Raw genomic sequence first — 17,482 nt, 5'->3', positions numbered from 1 at the left:
AGTTATCAATCGGAACCATCGTTGATGACTTCAATTTGGACCAAAAAAACCTTTTTCATGATTGAGCTGGCTTAGATAATAAGAGTTAAGCTATTATTAAGCCAGACGTCAAAATTGAATTAGAAACTAAAGCATTTTCATAAAACTTGGACAATTTAAAACATAATATTAAAAAAAAGCTTAAAAATTTTAAAAAATAGAGAAATTTAAAAAATTAGATCCTACTAAAAGCCAACTTAGAACAATTTGTTATAAAATATGATTGATACCATTTTTTTATAAAGACGTCGATAGTTTTAGGTGTAAATGTAAATATTTTGAGTCTTCTCATATCTAATTTAATTAAGATCTACTTATATTTGACAAGTTATAAAATTATAATTTATATTTTTATATTTATTTTTATATATAAATTTAGTATTATTTATTTTTAATATTATCTAATTTTATTTTTATTTAATTTTATGATTTTAAAGGAAAATTACATTCAAATCTCACAGAAGAAAGTTTATTACCGAGAGATCCTATAATTTACAAAACCACTCCCCAAGTCTCAAATACTATGTACTGACAATTTAACTAAATATTTTAACAACCAGGTAATGACTATTAATAACTCGTTATTGTAAGTTGTCATTTTTTTTTGTAAGTTGTAAATGACCATGGCTTGATTATAGTACCCTTAGTCAAATTGTCAATGGACAAAATTTTAGACTTGAGAGTATTTTGTAAAATTCATGAGACCTCTCAATAATAAACTTTCTCTTGTAGGACTTTAATGTAATTTTTCATTTTAAAATTATGAGTACAACATTACTTATCTAAAAATGGTTCCGATTAACTCTTGATTGTGCCCTATGGATCCTCAAAAGTTGGATACTTACACTCATCAAGTTTACCCTTCTCTTTACGTTTTAAATATAAAAACCTTCAAATCTTTTAAAAATGCAAGAACCAACAATCAGATTATCTATAGTTGTATAGATTGAAACTTGGCAAAAAATGTTTATCTCCAATAAAATGATAAGCATAAAACCATTAAAATATAAAATTTTAAACACCGTCTTGCTCATGACTCCTCAAACTTCGATTACACCATTGTGCTATTTCTCAAGACTTTCCCTGCTCTCATAACTAGACAAGTAAGAGGCTTATTTATAGGAACACTAGACGCTCCTCTTCTTTCCCAATTCCACTAATGTGCGACTTTAAAAAACTATTGTAATAAGAAGATCAATCAAGTCAGAAATTTTATATTCAGTGCACGTCTATCATAGCTTTTTTAGCGCCAGGAAAATGTAAGGAATGATGTAGGAATTTTAAGTTTACCTGAAGACTATTTGCTCTGGTACGGCGTGACACAGAGCTTCTCGTGCCAAGCTAGGTTGCAAAATGTAAGCACGAACAAGCGCAATTCAAGTTTGATATTAAACTAGTTCAAATAGAGACCCCTGAAACTCAGATAGAAGCATGAGCATAATTGATATGTCCAGCCAAAAAATGAAAGTCATAAGCAGCATCCTGGATAAGCATGCTTGTCAAATGGGTCCTTATTAAATTCAAGTATAAAATCATTTATCATAAGGAAAAAAATGGCTTAAATTTCTATAAAAATGCTACCTGTTTACCCTTCTTAAGAACCAAACAAGTAAAGTAAATTTCCAATTTTGAAGGCATAACATCCCTCCCATCTTAAAAAGTTTGTGACTCTGAATTTTTCCAAACAGAAGTTTGAAACTGTCACACAATACCAGTGCGCACCAATAGTTTACAAATGAACCGCAACTCAAACGCTTTTCTTCCTCTTCTCATGCTCTGCACTTTACTGTTCCTGACGTTATACAAGCGACCATAAAAAGGAGCAGTGAAACCAGCTATTAATTATTCTTAACAAACAAGTAATACAACAGTGGTAACTAATGGTTTCTTATTATTCATGTGCAGACGTAGCAGACATAGAAACAACTGCTGCAGGACAACAGTCACATTACATCCAGCTTCATAGTGAACGTCACTGGGGAAAAAAACCCTTTATAAAATGAAAAGCATGCCTGGAATGTCAGTGAATTACGTGAAGCACTACCCTCTCAATATTTGTTTGACAAAATAATCATGTTTCCCCATACTCTTGTAGTCCTGCTCCAACTTGTTTTTCTATCCCATCCATATATCGGAGTAATATGAACATTTGAAAGCAAATAACAACGTAAAACCACAGTAATACTCCAGTACTAGGAGTACCAGCATGGATTGGCTTCTTCGTAGCCATGTAAATCCTCACAATAAAGGCCCATTTTCTACCCATGATTGAACTAATTTGCCCCATCACCAAAAATAGACCACAATTGGTGACATCCTCCTCCTAGAAAAATTAAAGCCAGTTTGTGGAAATCAAGGTTAAATCATAATAAAATTTATTCTTTTTCAAGGTTAAAAAAAAGCTGCATTGAGAAATCCACCGCCACCCAACATTGAAAGATGAAAAGTATAAACTATCGGCCTGATCACTAAATCCCATGTTGGATTTTAGGCCGCCCGTCATGGGATGATCCAATATGAAAAGTCCAGAAATAAATAATTTAAGAATTAATGTCCTATTTTCATATTATTTATTATTTTAGAAAATAACCAACAAGTAATAGAACACTCGGACATACAGGGAAAAAGAGAGAGGAGACGCTACACAGTGAGAATTCCTTCAATCACTTTCAGGATTTTGGCGCTTATCTGTTGCGGACAGTGGCGGAGCCACATGCAACACCCCCCCCCCCCAAATAAGTTGGGAAAACGTGTGTGGAGAGTATGAGTTTTATATTTTACAATTATATATAGAGTTTTAAACCATTTCTATCTCATTTTTAAATCTAGATCTATTTATTTTTTAACTCAAAAATTTTATAAATATTAACTCACAATTTTACTGTGCTCTTAAATACTAATATTATTTATTAATTCCTTAAAAATATAAAAGAAATTTAATTTGAATAAATTAAAGTTGCGTCATCTTTATTCTAAATACTATTTAGAGATTAGTAAAAGAAAAGGCAATAATGATTGAAGATTAAGGGCCTGTTTGGAAATCTGTTCTGGGAACAATTTTCTGTTCTCCAGAACAAAAGAAAAAAAATTCGTTTGATAATGTGTTTTCAAAAAAGTGTTTTAGAGAACAAAAAAACAAAATATTGTTTTGAAGAACAGAAAAATGAAAACAACTTTTAAATATTTTGTAATTATTGTTTTGGAGAACAAAAGAGAATGAGAAAAACACTTATTTTTATTATTTTTTTATTCTCAGACCATGTTTTATAGAATACCAGTTCTCAGAATAATAAAATAAAAAACAGTTTCAAACAGCCCTAAGATTCAAATGTAAACTTTATAAATTTGCAATGAAAAAGGGGAGAGGAAGAGAAGGAAAGAGAGAATAGTAGTTTTAAAAGAGACAGAAAGGTTTTCCTTACATCGAGGATTGTAGTTTCACCATTATTCCCGACCTAGGATCCTGACTCCGCCTTTAGTTGTGAGCATGGCTGGAGTTCATCTGTAATCTCAGTTTTCGGACAGGAACCATGCTGGGAGATTTATTCAGACGAAAGAATTGATCCGTGGATAACAAGCCAACAAAAATGTACACATTCATAATCCAGTTCTCTTCATTTCAAACCCACATCCACGAGGTGAGTATGAAAATCCAGGACTACAGGCAACAGAGCCGGCAAAGGTTCAACAAAATACGGAGGAGTCCATAATCCAGTCTGCAGCTAGCTCAACAAGTGTCGAGCATAGCATTTTTAGTAACAGAAAAAAAAATATATAAAGAATGGCAGCCCACGCTCCACGCTGTAAGAGGCAAGGTACAAAATATCAGAACTCAAAAGTGAAAATCCAGTTACAGGATCACAAAATATTGAAATTCGGGCACTTCACGAAATTGTATCCTCATTGAAAAGAAGAGCGCAGGCGTTCTTGCTGCAAGCAAAACACACGAGAATTGACCAGACATTAAGACTCGAAGCAATAATAAAAGAAACACAAAAATAACCAGCAAATGGAAAAGATACAACCGAACCTGGCAATAAGACTCGAAGCAAATCAAATGAATCTCGCCCAAAAAAAAAAAAAAAGAGGAACAATCAGAGATCACACCAAATTGATTGGGCAGCTATAGATTTTTCCAGGAATCAGACCACTCTCCATGATATAGCGCAAGTTCAGGAGCTGAAAGGTTCTATTCGAGAAAACAACAAAAAAGAAGAAGAATACGAATAAACAAAGGACTCTGGAGTCTGGACTGAAAACTGAAAACAACGGAAAGAAAAATGGCAAACAGAACCGATTCAGGCGAGAGAAATTATACATTTTGCATATGGGACCTTATATATGTCGTTGGATTGCTTCCCTTCTTCTTCAATCTCCAACCTTGCAGGCTGTAACCCTCTCTCCCATTCATGCTCATGCAAACGCGGCAAAACTGCGAAAGCTGCTTTCGGAAACTCGAGCGATCGTAAAGTGCGCCTTTTAAATTTGTCTGTACAATACGTGTCAAACTTCGAGTTGAACACGGTGTCTGTAATTAATTACTAATTAATAGTGATACCTTATTATTGATCATTTCTGGTGTAGAACGAATCCGAGATCTTTAAAAAAATATATAATATAATTTTATTGTTTTGGTCTCAGCCTTGGAGTATGTTGATTTTTGCCGATTTTGGCCTTATTCAAAATCTAAAAATTGAAGGCGGGCTTTTTACCTTATTTTTTGGGCCAAATTTCTAGCGGATTAATGCTGTCCCGGTAAATAAAAAAAAAAAGAATAAACCCCCTCTACATCCAGAACTACTTTGGAATACTACATAGACCAAGGAAAATCGGGAGGCCACGCGGCCCAGATATATAGTTTTAGATTAAATTTTCCTGACACAAAAATAATGTTATGGAACCCGAAAAAAAAAATTGTCAATCGATATAAAATGTAAAATCTGATACACCTAGATTTTGATTATTTTCTATAGAATCTAATACACCTGTAATTTTTTCTTAAGTAAGATAACTGCTGACTTGTTTATTCAGTATTTTTTTTACCATTAATTAATGGCAACTGTTGGATATTAACAACGAAGAAGAAAGCATTTCTTTTTTTTTTCCTTTTTTCTTTTTAATTCATGACAACCCAGAGAGCAAGAAATTACGTTCCAAAATTAAGGTGTCAATGGCAGTTTAAGTGTCATGTCTTAAAATCCCTCATAAGCTACATTATGCTCAGGTGGTGATGAGTCACGGTTCCTGCACACTCCATTTCTTTTTATAGCACAACCTTAAAAAAAAAAAAAAAAAAAAATTGCACTTTTAGCCTATTAATTCTGATAATATGCTATACTAATGTCATGAAAATTGAACCGATCATTAAACCTGTTAAGATATCGGTCATGGTTAATGGTTGAACTGTGTTTAAACTGAGGTCCAACCGATTATAAATAAATTAATATATTTTAAATATTATATATTTAAGTAGAAATAAATAATCATATATAATAAGAAAAATGAATATGTAAACTTCAAACAAGATAATTTATAATTTATGTCATCATTTTCATCCAAAAAATATATAATTATTTCATAATTTATAATTTATAACTTGAAAATATATACATAAATAGATATTCATATATATTTTTTGCAATTTTCACTTCATCGTGGTTATTGAGTATAAATATGTATAAATCATATTTTAGAAATATGAATTAAAAAAATGTAACATGGTCGGTTTAACTGGTTTTTCGCCAGTTTTGATTGGTTCGCAGCTGGTTCTGAGTGACTTGTAGGAAAAGCAATTTTTAAATGTAACGGATTGGACCTATGATTGGTTTCCAATTCAATCATTTAGACTAGCTAGTCTTGTTTGATTATGATAACAGTGCACTATAATACAGGCCTAAGGGCTCTTGTTATAATTTTTTTAAGAGTGAAAGTACAATATTGTCTCGTGTGATTTAAAAATTTATATCCTCATCCACGAAACCCAATACAATGCTCATGAATTTTTAACATAATATTCATGCATGTCTAGTTGATCTGTAAGTTAATTAAAATTAAATATACAACTCGCACAGAGCATATACAACGCAATGTTTATGGGTATACAATATGATGTTCATACATTTTTCACACGATATTCATGATTTTTTTAACACAATGTCTATGTGGTTTAGTTAATTGATAGGGTTGATAAAATATATAAGTTATGCAGATTGTAAATTATAGTCCATGGATGCACCATGATGTTCAGGTATTTTTATGGAAGTTTATGCATGTTGAGTTGATCAATATGTTTAACAAAATGTATAAGTTACGTAAATAATGTACAATACAATACTCATGAATACACCATATGATATTCATGAATTTTCAGCACAATATCTATGCATGTCTAGATGATTTATAGGTTAATTAAAATATATAAGTCATGCAGAGCATGTAAGATACAATGTCTATAGATGCACAACAATATTCATACATTCTCAACACAATGTTCATGCATGTTTAGTTAATCAGTAGGTTTTGATAACATGTATGAGTTATGTAGATAATGTACAATACAATTTCATAGATGCATAACATAATGTTTATACATTCTCAATTGAATATCAATGCATGTTAAGTTAATCACGCTCCACTACTTTTAGTTCATTTTTTTTATTCTGATTAAGGGCAAAATTATAGTTTCGTTGTAAAAAAATATGCAACAATAACCCTTGAGCTTGCAATGCGTTATCAAATTTATTAAACTCAAAATGTAATTTTTTTATTTTTTTAGGGCCTGTACTACGATTCTCCCTTCTTCCTTTATGATAGTTATCATCATCTTTTATATTCATTTTTTTATATCAATTAAATTGAATTTAAAGTTTCTCTGCCTGAAATTATCTTTATCAATATACCCATGTATAAAATCAATGTCATTAATGCATCAAGTATATACATAGCAAAATCTAACATTTTCTTGCAACTTATTTTCATTCGATAATATAAAATGCATTCATTTATATAAAACAATACAACTTGTTTTTTTTTTAATTTATTTTAACATGGCTCTTCTTCATTTGGGGGACTCACTCAGGCACAAACTAGGACTGAGTCCATGATCTCATTAGATAAAGGATAAGACAATGTCGCTAAGATAATTTATCGTTGACAAAAAATACACCTTATTCATGGTTCACTGAGATTCAGTATACTACTAAACAGTATCACTGATGATATGATAATGTTATTTTATTGTTATTCATTCTCTTTCTCTTTTACTATTCGAATTTTGAATTTTATATTTTTATTCTAATTCGGGTGTAAAAAAGCATTGTCGACCTGATGGTTTAAGTAATCTCACTATCTATTTTCAAATTACCAGCATATATCTTGAATGTTTAATTTTTTTTTAGCAAATGGAATTATTTTTAAATAAATGTAATAATTTATGATTACAGAATTGAATATATTTAAGTTTATAGGTTTGAACCTTTTGAGTTGCCGCCGCGCCATTGGTACGGATATGGTAGCAGGGAATTGAAAATTCAATGCATCTGTGGTGTGTACATATGTTAGTAAGAGGCTTATTTATAGGAACACTGCTTGTGTGTTGACTTTTTGAGTTTTGACTTTTGAGTACATTTATCCCACGAAAATATAGCACTTAGAAAATTGGTGGATTTACATTCTCCCCGTAGGCCCTGGTGCGTTGAATTAAATTAGTCACTGAGCTGGATGCATAAATCCAAGGTCTGCTGCTGTTGAATTCACCAAAAAATGCTTCTGAGAAATAGTTTTAAGGTTTGAATGCCCTTTTCCATACATGGCTCTTCTTCATTAGGGGGGACTCACTCACGCACAAACTGGGACTGAGTCCATAATCTCATTCAAATAAGGGATAAGACAATGTCGCTAAGATAATTTATCGGTGACATAAAAATACACCTTATTCATGGTTCACTGAGATTCACATATACTAAACAGTATCACTGATATGTGTACTGTTATTTTATTGTTATTTCATTCTCTTTCTCTTTTACTGTTCGAATTTTGAATTTTTATATTTTTATTCTAATTCGTGTGTAAAAAACATCGTCGACCTGATGGTTTAAGTAATCTCACTCTCTATTTTCAAATTACACACATATATCTTGAATGTTTAATTTTTTTTTAGAAAATGAAATTATTTTTAAATAAATGTAATAATTTATGATTACAGAACTGAACATATTTAAGTTTATAGGTTTTGAACCTTTTGAGTTGCCCCGCCCCATTGGTATGGATATGGTAGCAGGGAATTGAAAATTCAATGCATTTGTTGGTGTGTGCATATGTTAGTAAGAGGCTTATTATAAGAACACTGCTTGTGTGTTGACTTTTTGAGTTTTGAGTACATTTATGATTTATCCCACGAAATATAGCACTTAGAAAATGTGGTGGATCTTACATTCTCCCCGTAGGCCCTGGTGCGTTGAATTAAATTAGTCACTGAGCTGGATGCATAATCCAAGGTCTGCTGCTGTTGAATTCACCAAAAAATGCTTCTGAGAAATAGTTTTAAGGTTTGAATGCCCTTTTCCATTCAACTCTGTCCAAGGTCTGCTGCTTGTGTTGTGCAGCAGAGGAAGAGCTGTGCCTGTGGAGAAGCCTGTGGAAATTTAACACACACAATAATGATGAGCCCTGGCCTGGAATCTACCCTATCAGAACTGTCTATCAAATAAACTAATGCCCCCTCTCCGCCATAAAATATGATAGTTTTTACAAGTTATGCTAGGTCCGAATATAAAACATTTAACAAGCTTTATATATTTTTCCAATCATACTGCTACTTTAATATATTTAATTTAAGTAATTAATAAAAGTGTTTTGAATAGATCAATAATTATATTTATTTCCCTCAGAGATACAATTGAAAATATGTGATTTTTTTTAAAGAAAAAAAATCAAGACTTCAACCAATTATTTTAGAAACATATATTAGTCATAATCTGCAAAGATAATTGATATAAACCATTTTGGAAGTGTGTTTTCTTGAATTTGAGTACTAAAAAAAAACTACTCACTTCATCCCAAACTATATAAGACATTTTAAAAAATTATTTTAAGGTATAAGACAATTGAGAAAAGCATAGTTTCATTATTATCTTTTTTTAATATTACTCTTCAAATGAAGAGAAAATTAAAGTAATATTATAACGTAATGATTAAGTATATAATGATTTCTTAAAAGATTATAATTTTCTTATAAAAAAGTAAGTTTATAAAATGTTATTATTATATATCAATACATATAACCTTGTCTCGAATTATTTTAGAATTTGAGATGGTAGGAATACTATTTAGGTTCTCAATATCTCAAAAGCTTACACCTTCCCAGGTAAATATAAGACACAGCTAAGAAATTTTATTTGTCATGAATAACATAGGACCCTTGTCTTCTTTGTCTCCTCATTTTAATAGTTTCCCCGAATTACTCCAATCGATCACAGAGTTTTCCCGCGATCTCTTTCTATCTCTCGAGTTTAATACTTTCGTTAATTTATCAATATTTCTTGGAACTATCTTAGCCAATTTGCTTAGGTTTCATGAATTGTTTAATATTTCTTACATGCATCAAGAGCTAGAGAGAAATTATATCTCCTTAAATAAAACCAAAAACTGACCTTCGATATTGTGTGTTGAACATCGCATTTAATTTGTTAAGAGTGTGTAACCAAGTTTTGGATCTGGCGAGCGGCCAAGTCCATTTCTTCACAGAGTATTTCACACAGTACAATAACAATTATTTAATTCAATTAAACTATGAAGCTTTTATCATATACTCTCTTCGTTTCAAATTATAAGACACTTTTAAACAAAATCTCACATATTAATAATCTCATTAAAAATACTTAACAACTTTATTTTTTCAAAACAAATATACAATCTTTTCAAAAAACCCTGATTAATATATTGAAAAGAAATAAATAAAAATTAATTATAGAAAGAGAAGGGTAATATTGTAATCGATGTATTTAATGAAACATTAATCTATTTAAAGTGTCTTGTATTTTGAAATGAATTTTTTTTAAAATGTCCTATAATTTAAAATGGAGAGAGTAGTACTCAAAAAAATATCAAAAATTCTAAACTTTTGGAGTGAAAAACATATATGATGAGTGTTTTTAATTTTTTAAAAATAGTTTTAACCATTTTCAAATATTTGATAAAATTTAAATAATTATAATTAAAATATTTATTGAGTAAATGTACTTAATGACTTACTAGATTCAAGTTCGCATGAAGCCATCTACATGCTTCAACCAATGGCACGATTTTATGAACTTACAAGGTAAAATCAAGAAATGCGTGACTCCCTCCGATCCAAATTAGAAGTCTTTTTCCACAGGCCTTTCCTAAACATACAAGCCCCATTTCATAATATCCAGGTCATTAAATTTTATTTTACTGATACCCTTAGTCACTTGCTTGTAGTTAAATGTGAGAGGGTTGATTCATCCTATATATTTTAAAATTCACTGAGAAGGTCTAATTTTTTTTTTTTGTATTCAATGTACGCACCTTAACAATATATTTTTCTTATTAAAATTGAATAAAAATTTTAAAAAATTGTGATAAAACCTCATAGCATGATTTAAAATATAATTATTTTTTTCTTTAAACAAGAAAAGGAGAATACTTGAAAGGGAAGGAGCGATTTAGGGGGTAGTTTTGTATACGTGGTTTTTTTTGTTTTTTGGGTAATTGTAAAAGTGTTATCAACGGTGAATTGGCCATGCCAACTTCCCAAGTGCCAAGGGACACGATGATTTCCCAGCCCCGATAAAAAGCCCAACTAGCCATAAATCCCACTACTCCAAGTGCTCATTACCTGTGGCTTCCAAAAAAAAAGAAGGAGAAGTTCGCACCCCATCGGCATCACTGGTGCCTTCTGTCCACTAAACTTTTGTTTTTCCCCCTCTAATGATTAAAAAAACGAAGAATCTGATATCCAATTTTTATAATGAATTTAAATTGGAGTTGGATTAAGTAAATTTATGTGAGGTTTTTCTTTTTCCTTAAATATTTTTATAAAAAATAATACAATAAGAAAAATATTAGAAATTGAGAATTTCACCAAAATTTATCGATATCAATTCTAGAAAATTTGAATATTTTTATAATGTACTCGATTATTTTGATCGAGGATTTTTTTATTTGAAAAAAGGAACAGAGAAGACGAAACTTATCAAACGAGTCATGAAGGCAACACACTGATTATTTGTTTTGCTTTCAACAAATTCAAACACTTATTATAATCAGTTGTATAGCATGTAGTAAGTGGCTAACTTTTTAACAAACGAATCATTTTTCTTTCACGCATTTGTTTTTACTTGTTTGTTTTATTGTTCCTTTTGGAAATCACACTTATGAATAGATATAAAGCTGTCTCCCATTAGTCTATAGATTAATTAAAATCCTCAGGGAAGGTTGTAATGAGTAATAATCAGCACTTACGTACTTATATAAGAAATTAACGAAAACTAATTAAGTATAGTAGACACAAAAAAATCTGAGAAGAACTAGAGAAGCAATAAACTTGATTTAATTTGAGGGAGGGGTAAAGATATAATCCCTCTATATGTATATAAAAAAAAATTATATCAATAGTTTTAAGAAAGTCAATTAACAATAACAATTACACATGAAAATAAAAAAAATTAGATAACAATGTTTATATTAATCAATATAATATGTGTTAGTTATTTTTGTTAATATAATTTATGATGGATGATTTAAAAAATATATAATAAATTAATATTAAAATGGGTGATTTTTCTTATTATAATTACAGAAAGAGTAGTAAATAAGAAGGGCCCCACAGGAAGCATTATATATATATATATATATATATTCAAAATGCACACGTTTTTTCCATTTAGTGGCCGACCTCCCACGTGGTTTATCCTTATCCGTCACATGGTTTTTGCGCCGGGGATGGGAATTCGATTCTGTGTCACACAAAACATGTGACAAAATAGAACGAGCGGCTGAGAAACGTTGGAAGATCCTTGAGCCGTACGACGCGGGATGAGAAACAGCGAAAGGCCACAAAAGCAAAGTGTCCTAGTTTCCTATATTAAGCCATAACAGAACCCCAAGACAAGCCTCTCCCGTCACACTCTTCCTTCTTTGTCTGTATAAGTTCTTCAGTCTAAAGTTGAAGTTCGGTACACCCTTCAATGCTCCCTCTTCTCTTTTATAATAATTATACGTCGTCACCTTCACCTAACTCATCCCCCACACTAAATGACAACAAACCACCCCTGCTTAATTTCTCACTCTTATCATCCCATCAACAAAATCACTAATTAATATAAACTTACATGTAATAACACTCTGTGACTGATGTGTATATATATAGCCTTTCAACTTCCTGCTGGTTAACGTACAGCAGAGAAAATATATTAGCTTGTTACACATGGTCATGAGGGACACGTGATCATGAGGGCTTCTTCCTAGCCTACAGATCGAGTCCGGCCAGCTTCAGGACATGTATGAGTTTTGAGGTATGATGGATATGTATGTATATATGCATGGCTGATAATGCGTGGCCGGGCTACGTGTCAATTTTCTTGTGGTTTTGGTTAGGCAGTGTATGGGCAAACTTCTTTGTTTTGGGGATGTAAATGCAAGTTGATCATGCACGCCCATGCATTGCTGGGTTGTCATTCCATTTATATGAAAAGAGAGGACTAGTAATTCAAACGTATCTCCCACGTTTTTATTTCTTTTTTGTACACTCTCATTATTCATTCTCCAAGTATTTCCAGCCTCAGAAAACGTCAGGCACGATTCATAAAGTATCTCCCCACGAGCGTTTTCTAGCCACACAGTTTTCTTCCTTCGGTTGGCCTCGTAGTCTAAACCCCACTTTCTGCTCACGTAGTTGCTTTAGATAAATCTTTGTTTATGTATAATACCTAGCTAGGTGAGATCACAATGGTTAATTTGGTTGAGTGGTCGTGGACATCAATTCGCAGTACAGGTTGAAGTAAATCATGAACTAATTAAGCTGTGCTACGTACATATAAGGCAGAGATAATCATTGAGATAATGAAAAGATTTGCTATATTAAGACCACACCTGCCACGGAGAATATACAAACCAGTTCACGGTTAATGGCTCTCAAACTCGCATCATCTGATTTGCTACATATAAAAAAGACAATATGCAGATAATAAGTTCCTATTATACAGCCCATACCGATACGGTTCTTAATATATATGTATATATATATGGTAGGTTAAACACCAAACGTCCGACTGCATATACATATAAAAGCCTAATAAAACATGCTGAGAAAGAGATACCTTTTTAATATATATTACTTATTATGTATATATAATAATTAATTTAATTAATCCCCATTAAGTATTTGCATATTAGACCAGAGATCCTCCATACTCCAATAGTTAGTCTCGTGACTGGTGCAAATGGAGGACTGATCGAGTACGGTGGAAAATGGATGCGTTGGAAAGGGCTGATCAGTGAGAGTCACTTGATTAAAGGAGGACGGAGAGTACGTGTCCATTGGCTGAGAATCAGCCATGGTGTTGGACACGTGGCTGCTGCTGGCCTGCTGATGATCTGCTGTCTCAGAACTTACTTGAGAATGTTGTTGCGAGCAGTTCTCTGCCTGCTTAATGTGCTTCTGAATCCTAGTCCTCCAATAGTTCTTGATCTCATTATCAGTTCTTCCTGGTAGATGTTTTGCGATCTTTGACCACCTGCATTATTCATATCATCATTATTTTAACGAGCCATTTGTTATATTAAAGGAAAGTGACAGATAACTGAACACATATTTAATTCTTTCTTAGGGATAATATCAGCAGAATATTCTAGATTGCAGCTCTCACATGTACCTTTGGCTGAAAATGAACCGAGAAAAAACACATGGTGGGAAGTTAAGTTGCATGAGTGTATAGATTTCGAATATTACAGCAAAGATTTAATTTATCAGCATGCACATATGGTTAACAAGAGACAATTAAAGCAAAACGTGAATGGATTGAGAACCTTTTAATCATGTGCCGCAAAAAATCAGTGTGCGTGTAGCTAAAAAATATTTAAGTTTCTCGGAAAGGAAGATATGAGAAGGCGAAATAAATGGATATATAGGTGAAAAACAGCAACATTAATAAGTAGTCTGGTCGAGAGCATGTTCCCTGGCTGAGATTAAAAGAGTGTCCAGAGTCATATATATAAAAAGACAAGTTGAGCTGTGAGATGCTTGAAGGCCCCTTGGGTACATGGAAATATGATGCCTTTGCCTTTGCCTTTGCAGCCGGGGCTCTCCGATTGATCACCGAAGCTATCAGATTTCTCAACACAGAAAAGTATGCTCCAATCCAAACACTACTTTTCTTCCCACTCTGATCCCATTTTTTCTCTTTTCATTATTCTGCACACCACTATATGCTTTGTTGTTTCAGTCACCTCAAAAAATCCTTTTTTTTTTTTTTCAAATTCATTAGATAGGTTAGAGGAAAAGTTTGAGTTCTTGAAAAGAGATTTTCTAACCCTACAGCATCAGATAAAATTACTCTATATATAAAATTCTTGTACGTACTATCCAATGCAAATGCAGTAGGTTTTCTTGAATCTTCGCTCATTCGTTTTAGAGTCTTTGGCTTTAGAGATATCAGAAGTGTGTGGACAGGATATATAGAGTACTTTATATCTGCTATAGGCATAAGTACTCTACCCTTAAGTGGAGGCTCCCTATTTATAAGGAGACTAAGGCTCTTGTCAACAAGGGCCAGAATGGTTTGTGTCAATTTAATTATTCCTTTAATTTTCTTTTTCATCTGAATGAGAAAGTATTGTCATGTGACCCACTTCTGTGAGTTCAGCCTAAAATGGAAATTTCTCTTGTCGAGTCTATTTTGATTCTTATTCACAAACTCCTATATGGAGTGTCCCGGTTCGTCAAAATATCCATGTATCAGATGGTAAAACAGCTTTTCCTACCAGTTTTTAATAACCAATAACAAAATACTAGTACTTAGCATAGAGTTTTAACTGAAAGATCTAAGTAACTTCCTTTTTCTATATCTGTGCGTAGTCTATATCCTTTCAGTATCTTCCTCCCTCTTCTGCTATATATGCAGTCTATCTTCCTTCTGTAAACATTCTACTTTATATTTTACCATATTGATGATTCTTCATTAAGTTAGATGAAGCCATGAAAACATTGATTTTAGGGTCCCTTATCTAGTTATCTTTCATTTACCTGAACCCCCCCCCCTCTCTAACCATCTCTATCTCTTTCTATATCTATATATACAGTACAACCCAATATAGAAATATATAGATTTTCAAAAATAGAATTGTACAGCTGCTGATAGCAGCCGATCTTTTTCTTATCCCATGCTGTTTCAACTTCTGACCATACAGATGAAAAAGAAAAGGAAAAAAAAAGAAAAAAACTTGGCTTGCATTTGAAACGAGTATCATATTCATGGGATGTTAAAAAGAGCTCGCCGAAAATTCAAAAATAGAAGAGAAGGAAACATATCTAACATTAATAACGAGGCCCTTAACTCATTCACTTAGCTTCCCTTGAGACGCCTCTTTCACTTGAAGGTCCACAGCATAGTATATATGCTCTACCCTCATCGTATCATAACTTGGAGAGCAGGAGCGGGAGAGGGAGAGGAGAGTGAATACTGAATGCAAAAGGAAAGTAATAACAGGAAGCTTTTAAAGGAAAAGCCTCCTGCTCTTTTTTTCTCCTAAGAAAAATTAATAAAATTAAAAACCCTACTGATCTTGCATATACACACACACGTATATGTGTGGATGAAATCAATCACGAGGGATCATCATGTATAGCTTCAAAGACTCAGAATCAAAATTGGCACAGTGAATGTGTTTGTGGCCAATATCATAAGTTCTACAAAACCAGAAACCCCATCCGCAAACCCCCCATGTGTTGGTCAATATTTTCTTGGCCAGAATTAAACTCTCTCTCACACTTCCCTTTTGAACAGCCTTGTTCAAAACCAAATACTACCTAAATTGCAAGAGAGAGAGATCAGTGACCAACTTCTTTCATCCTTCAGGGTTCAAAACACAAGGCTAAACCCCTTTTATTTAATTTTCTTCTGTTCCAACAACAATATCACTAGTTTCTGCATCAAGTTAGTATGCACTAAAAATATTTCCACAACACCCAGCAAAGATATATCTAAATATAAAAACAGATTTATGGTGAATTCATCACCTGTTTCCCCACTTTGCATGAAGCTCCATGATCAAAAGCTGTTCCTCTGGTGTAATATTCCCTCTTCTAACATCAGGACGAAGATAGTTTAGCCACCGGAGCCGACAACTCTTCCCAGTACGTTTAAGACCTGCGGAAAGAACATGAAGATATAATCATTAGGGTTTTAATAGGAGAAAATTTAAAGGAGAGCACAAAAAAAATATGTTAAAAAAAGAAAAGAAAAGAAAAGAGAGAGATACTATATAAGTGGTGCATGCGTGTGTGCATACCAGCAGCCTTGGCTAAGGAGTTCCAGACTCCTTCACCATGATTTGCAATATAGTTGATCAAGATCAAGTCTTCTTCCATGGTCCAAGGCCCTTTTCTCACTTCTGGGTCCTGAGATGAATTGCACGGTTTCTTGTCCATTATCTGGTGCGTGTTTGTGCGTGTAAGAGAGAGAGAGAGGGAGGGAGAGGGGGAGAGAGAGAGAGAGAGGAGGAAGAAAGGTGAAGAGAGACCAATGAGACCATAATTGGGGGGTAGGGAGGGTTTAAATAGAGGGAGAATTAATATATGATATAATTTATTAGTTGTCATAAGAATTTTGAATTAGTGGCACACATTATTTCTTAAATACCTAACTATGTGTATAATCATAATCATATTGCATTCATGCATGAGTACATAGATACACACACACATGTGTGTAGTAATGTGTCTCTACGTTTTCGCTCGAGTTATGTAGGGCACATGCACTATATGTCTGCAGATATACACTTTTGTCGAAAGGAGAAATGAGATCAAAATACTTCAAAAATATCTCCAGCTTCAGAGTTCGATTACAGCTAAAATGGGGAAAAGTTAAACCAAGGGTAAAATATATGTATATATATATCCATATTCCTTGGATATTTTTGCCCCATATATAAAAATGAAAAATGTGAGGACAAAAATATAAAAAATCATGTTACGAAAATGAAAAGGAAATTTAATTTGTACATCTCTAGAATATTGAAGATTGGGCTAACGTTATAAACTTCCTGTCATGCGTGTCAATATTTTAAATATACTCTATCAAACAACGATATTTCAAATTATTTTACATATTAGTATCGTATTGATATCAACACTCACCTATACTTTTTTGATATGTATTTATAAAGTATTAGAATAATATTTTTTAATTTTTGATGCATATTT

The 17,482-nt window shown here is 32.5% G+C and overlaps 1 protein-coding gene and 1 long non-coding RNA gene across 3 annotated transcripts; both read right to left on the bottom strand.

Annotated features, from left to right (window-relative positions):
• Positions 1–3,477: 3,477 nt before the first annotated feature.
• Positions 3,478–4,481, bottom strand: LOC129309131 (uncharacterized). The gene is made up of 3 exons (XR_008592843.1): positions 4,358–4,481; positions 4,070–4,228; positions 3,478–3,969 (listed from the first exon to the last, which is right to left on the bottom strand). It is a non-coding gene; the product is annotated as an uncharacterized LOC129309131 (long non-coding RNA).
• An 8,633-nt stretch (positions 4,482–13,114) lies between these two features.
• LOC129311212 (MYB-like transcription factor EOBII) lies at positions 13,115–16,792 on the bottom strand. Of its 2 annotated transcripts, XM_054953351.1 has the most exons (4): positions 16,570–16,792; positions 16,298–16,427; positions 13,474–13,796; positions 13,115–13,217 (listed from the first exon to the last, which is right to left on the bottom strand). In XM_054953351.1, exons 1-4 carry the CDS (start codon positions 16,706–16,708, stop codon positions 13,195–13,197), a joined length of 615 nt encoding a protein of 204 aa, XP_054809326.1. In that variant the 5' UTR covers positions 16,709–16,792; the 3' UTR covers positions 13,115–13,194. The 2 variants fall into 2 exon arrangements, with proteins under 2 accessions (XP_054809326.1, XP_054809317.1); XM_054953342.1 differs by having other exon boundaries at positions 13,115–13,796.
• Positions 16,793–17,482: the final 690 nt, after the last annotated feature.

This window comes from Prosopis cineraria, unplaced genomic scaffold (genome assembly GCF_029017545.1).
Source record: "Prosopis cineraria cultivar Desert tree isolate PC_DT_omini unplaced genomic scaffold, ASM2901754v1 PC1, whole genome shotgun sequence".
NCBI lineage: Eukaryota > Viridiplantae > Streptophyta > Magnoliopsida > Fabales > Fabaceae > Prosopis > Prosopis cineraria.
Note: the sequence above shows the minus strand (reverse complement) of the source record. Positions and strands in the feature narration are given on the sequence as shown.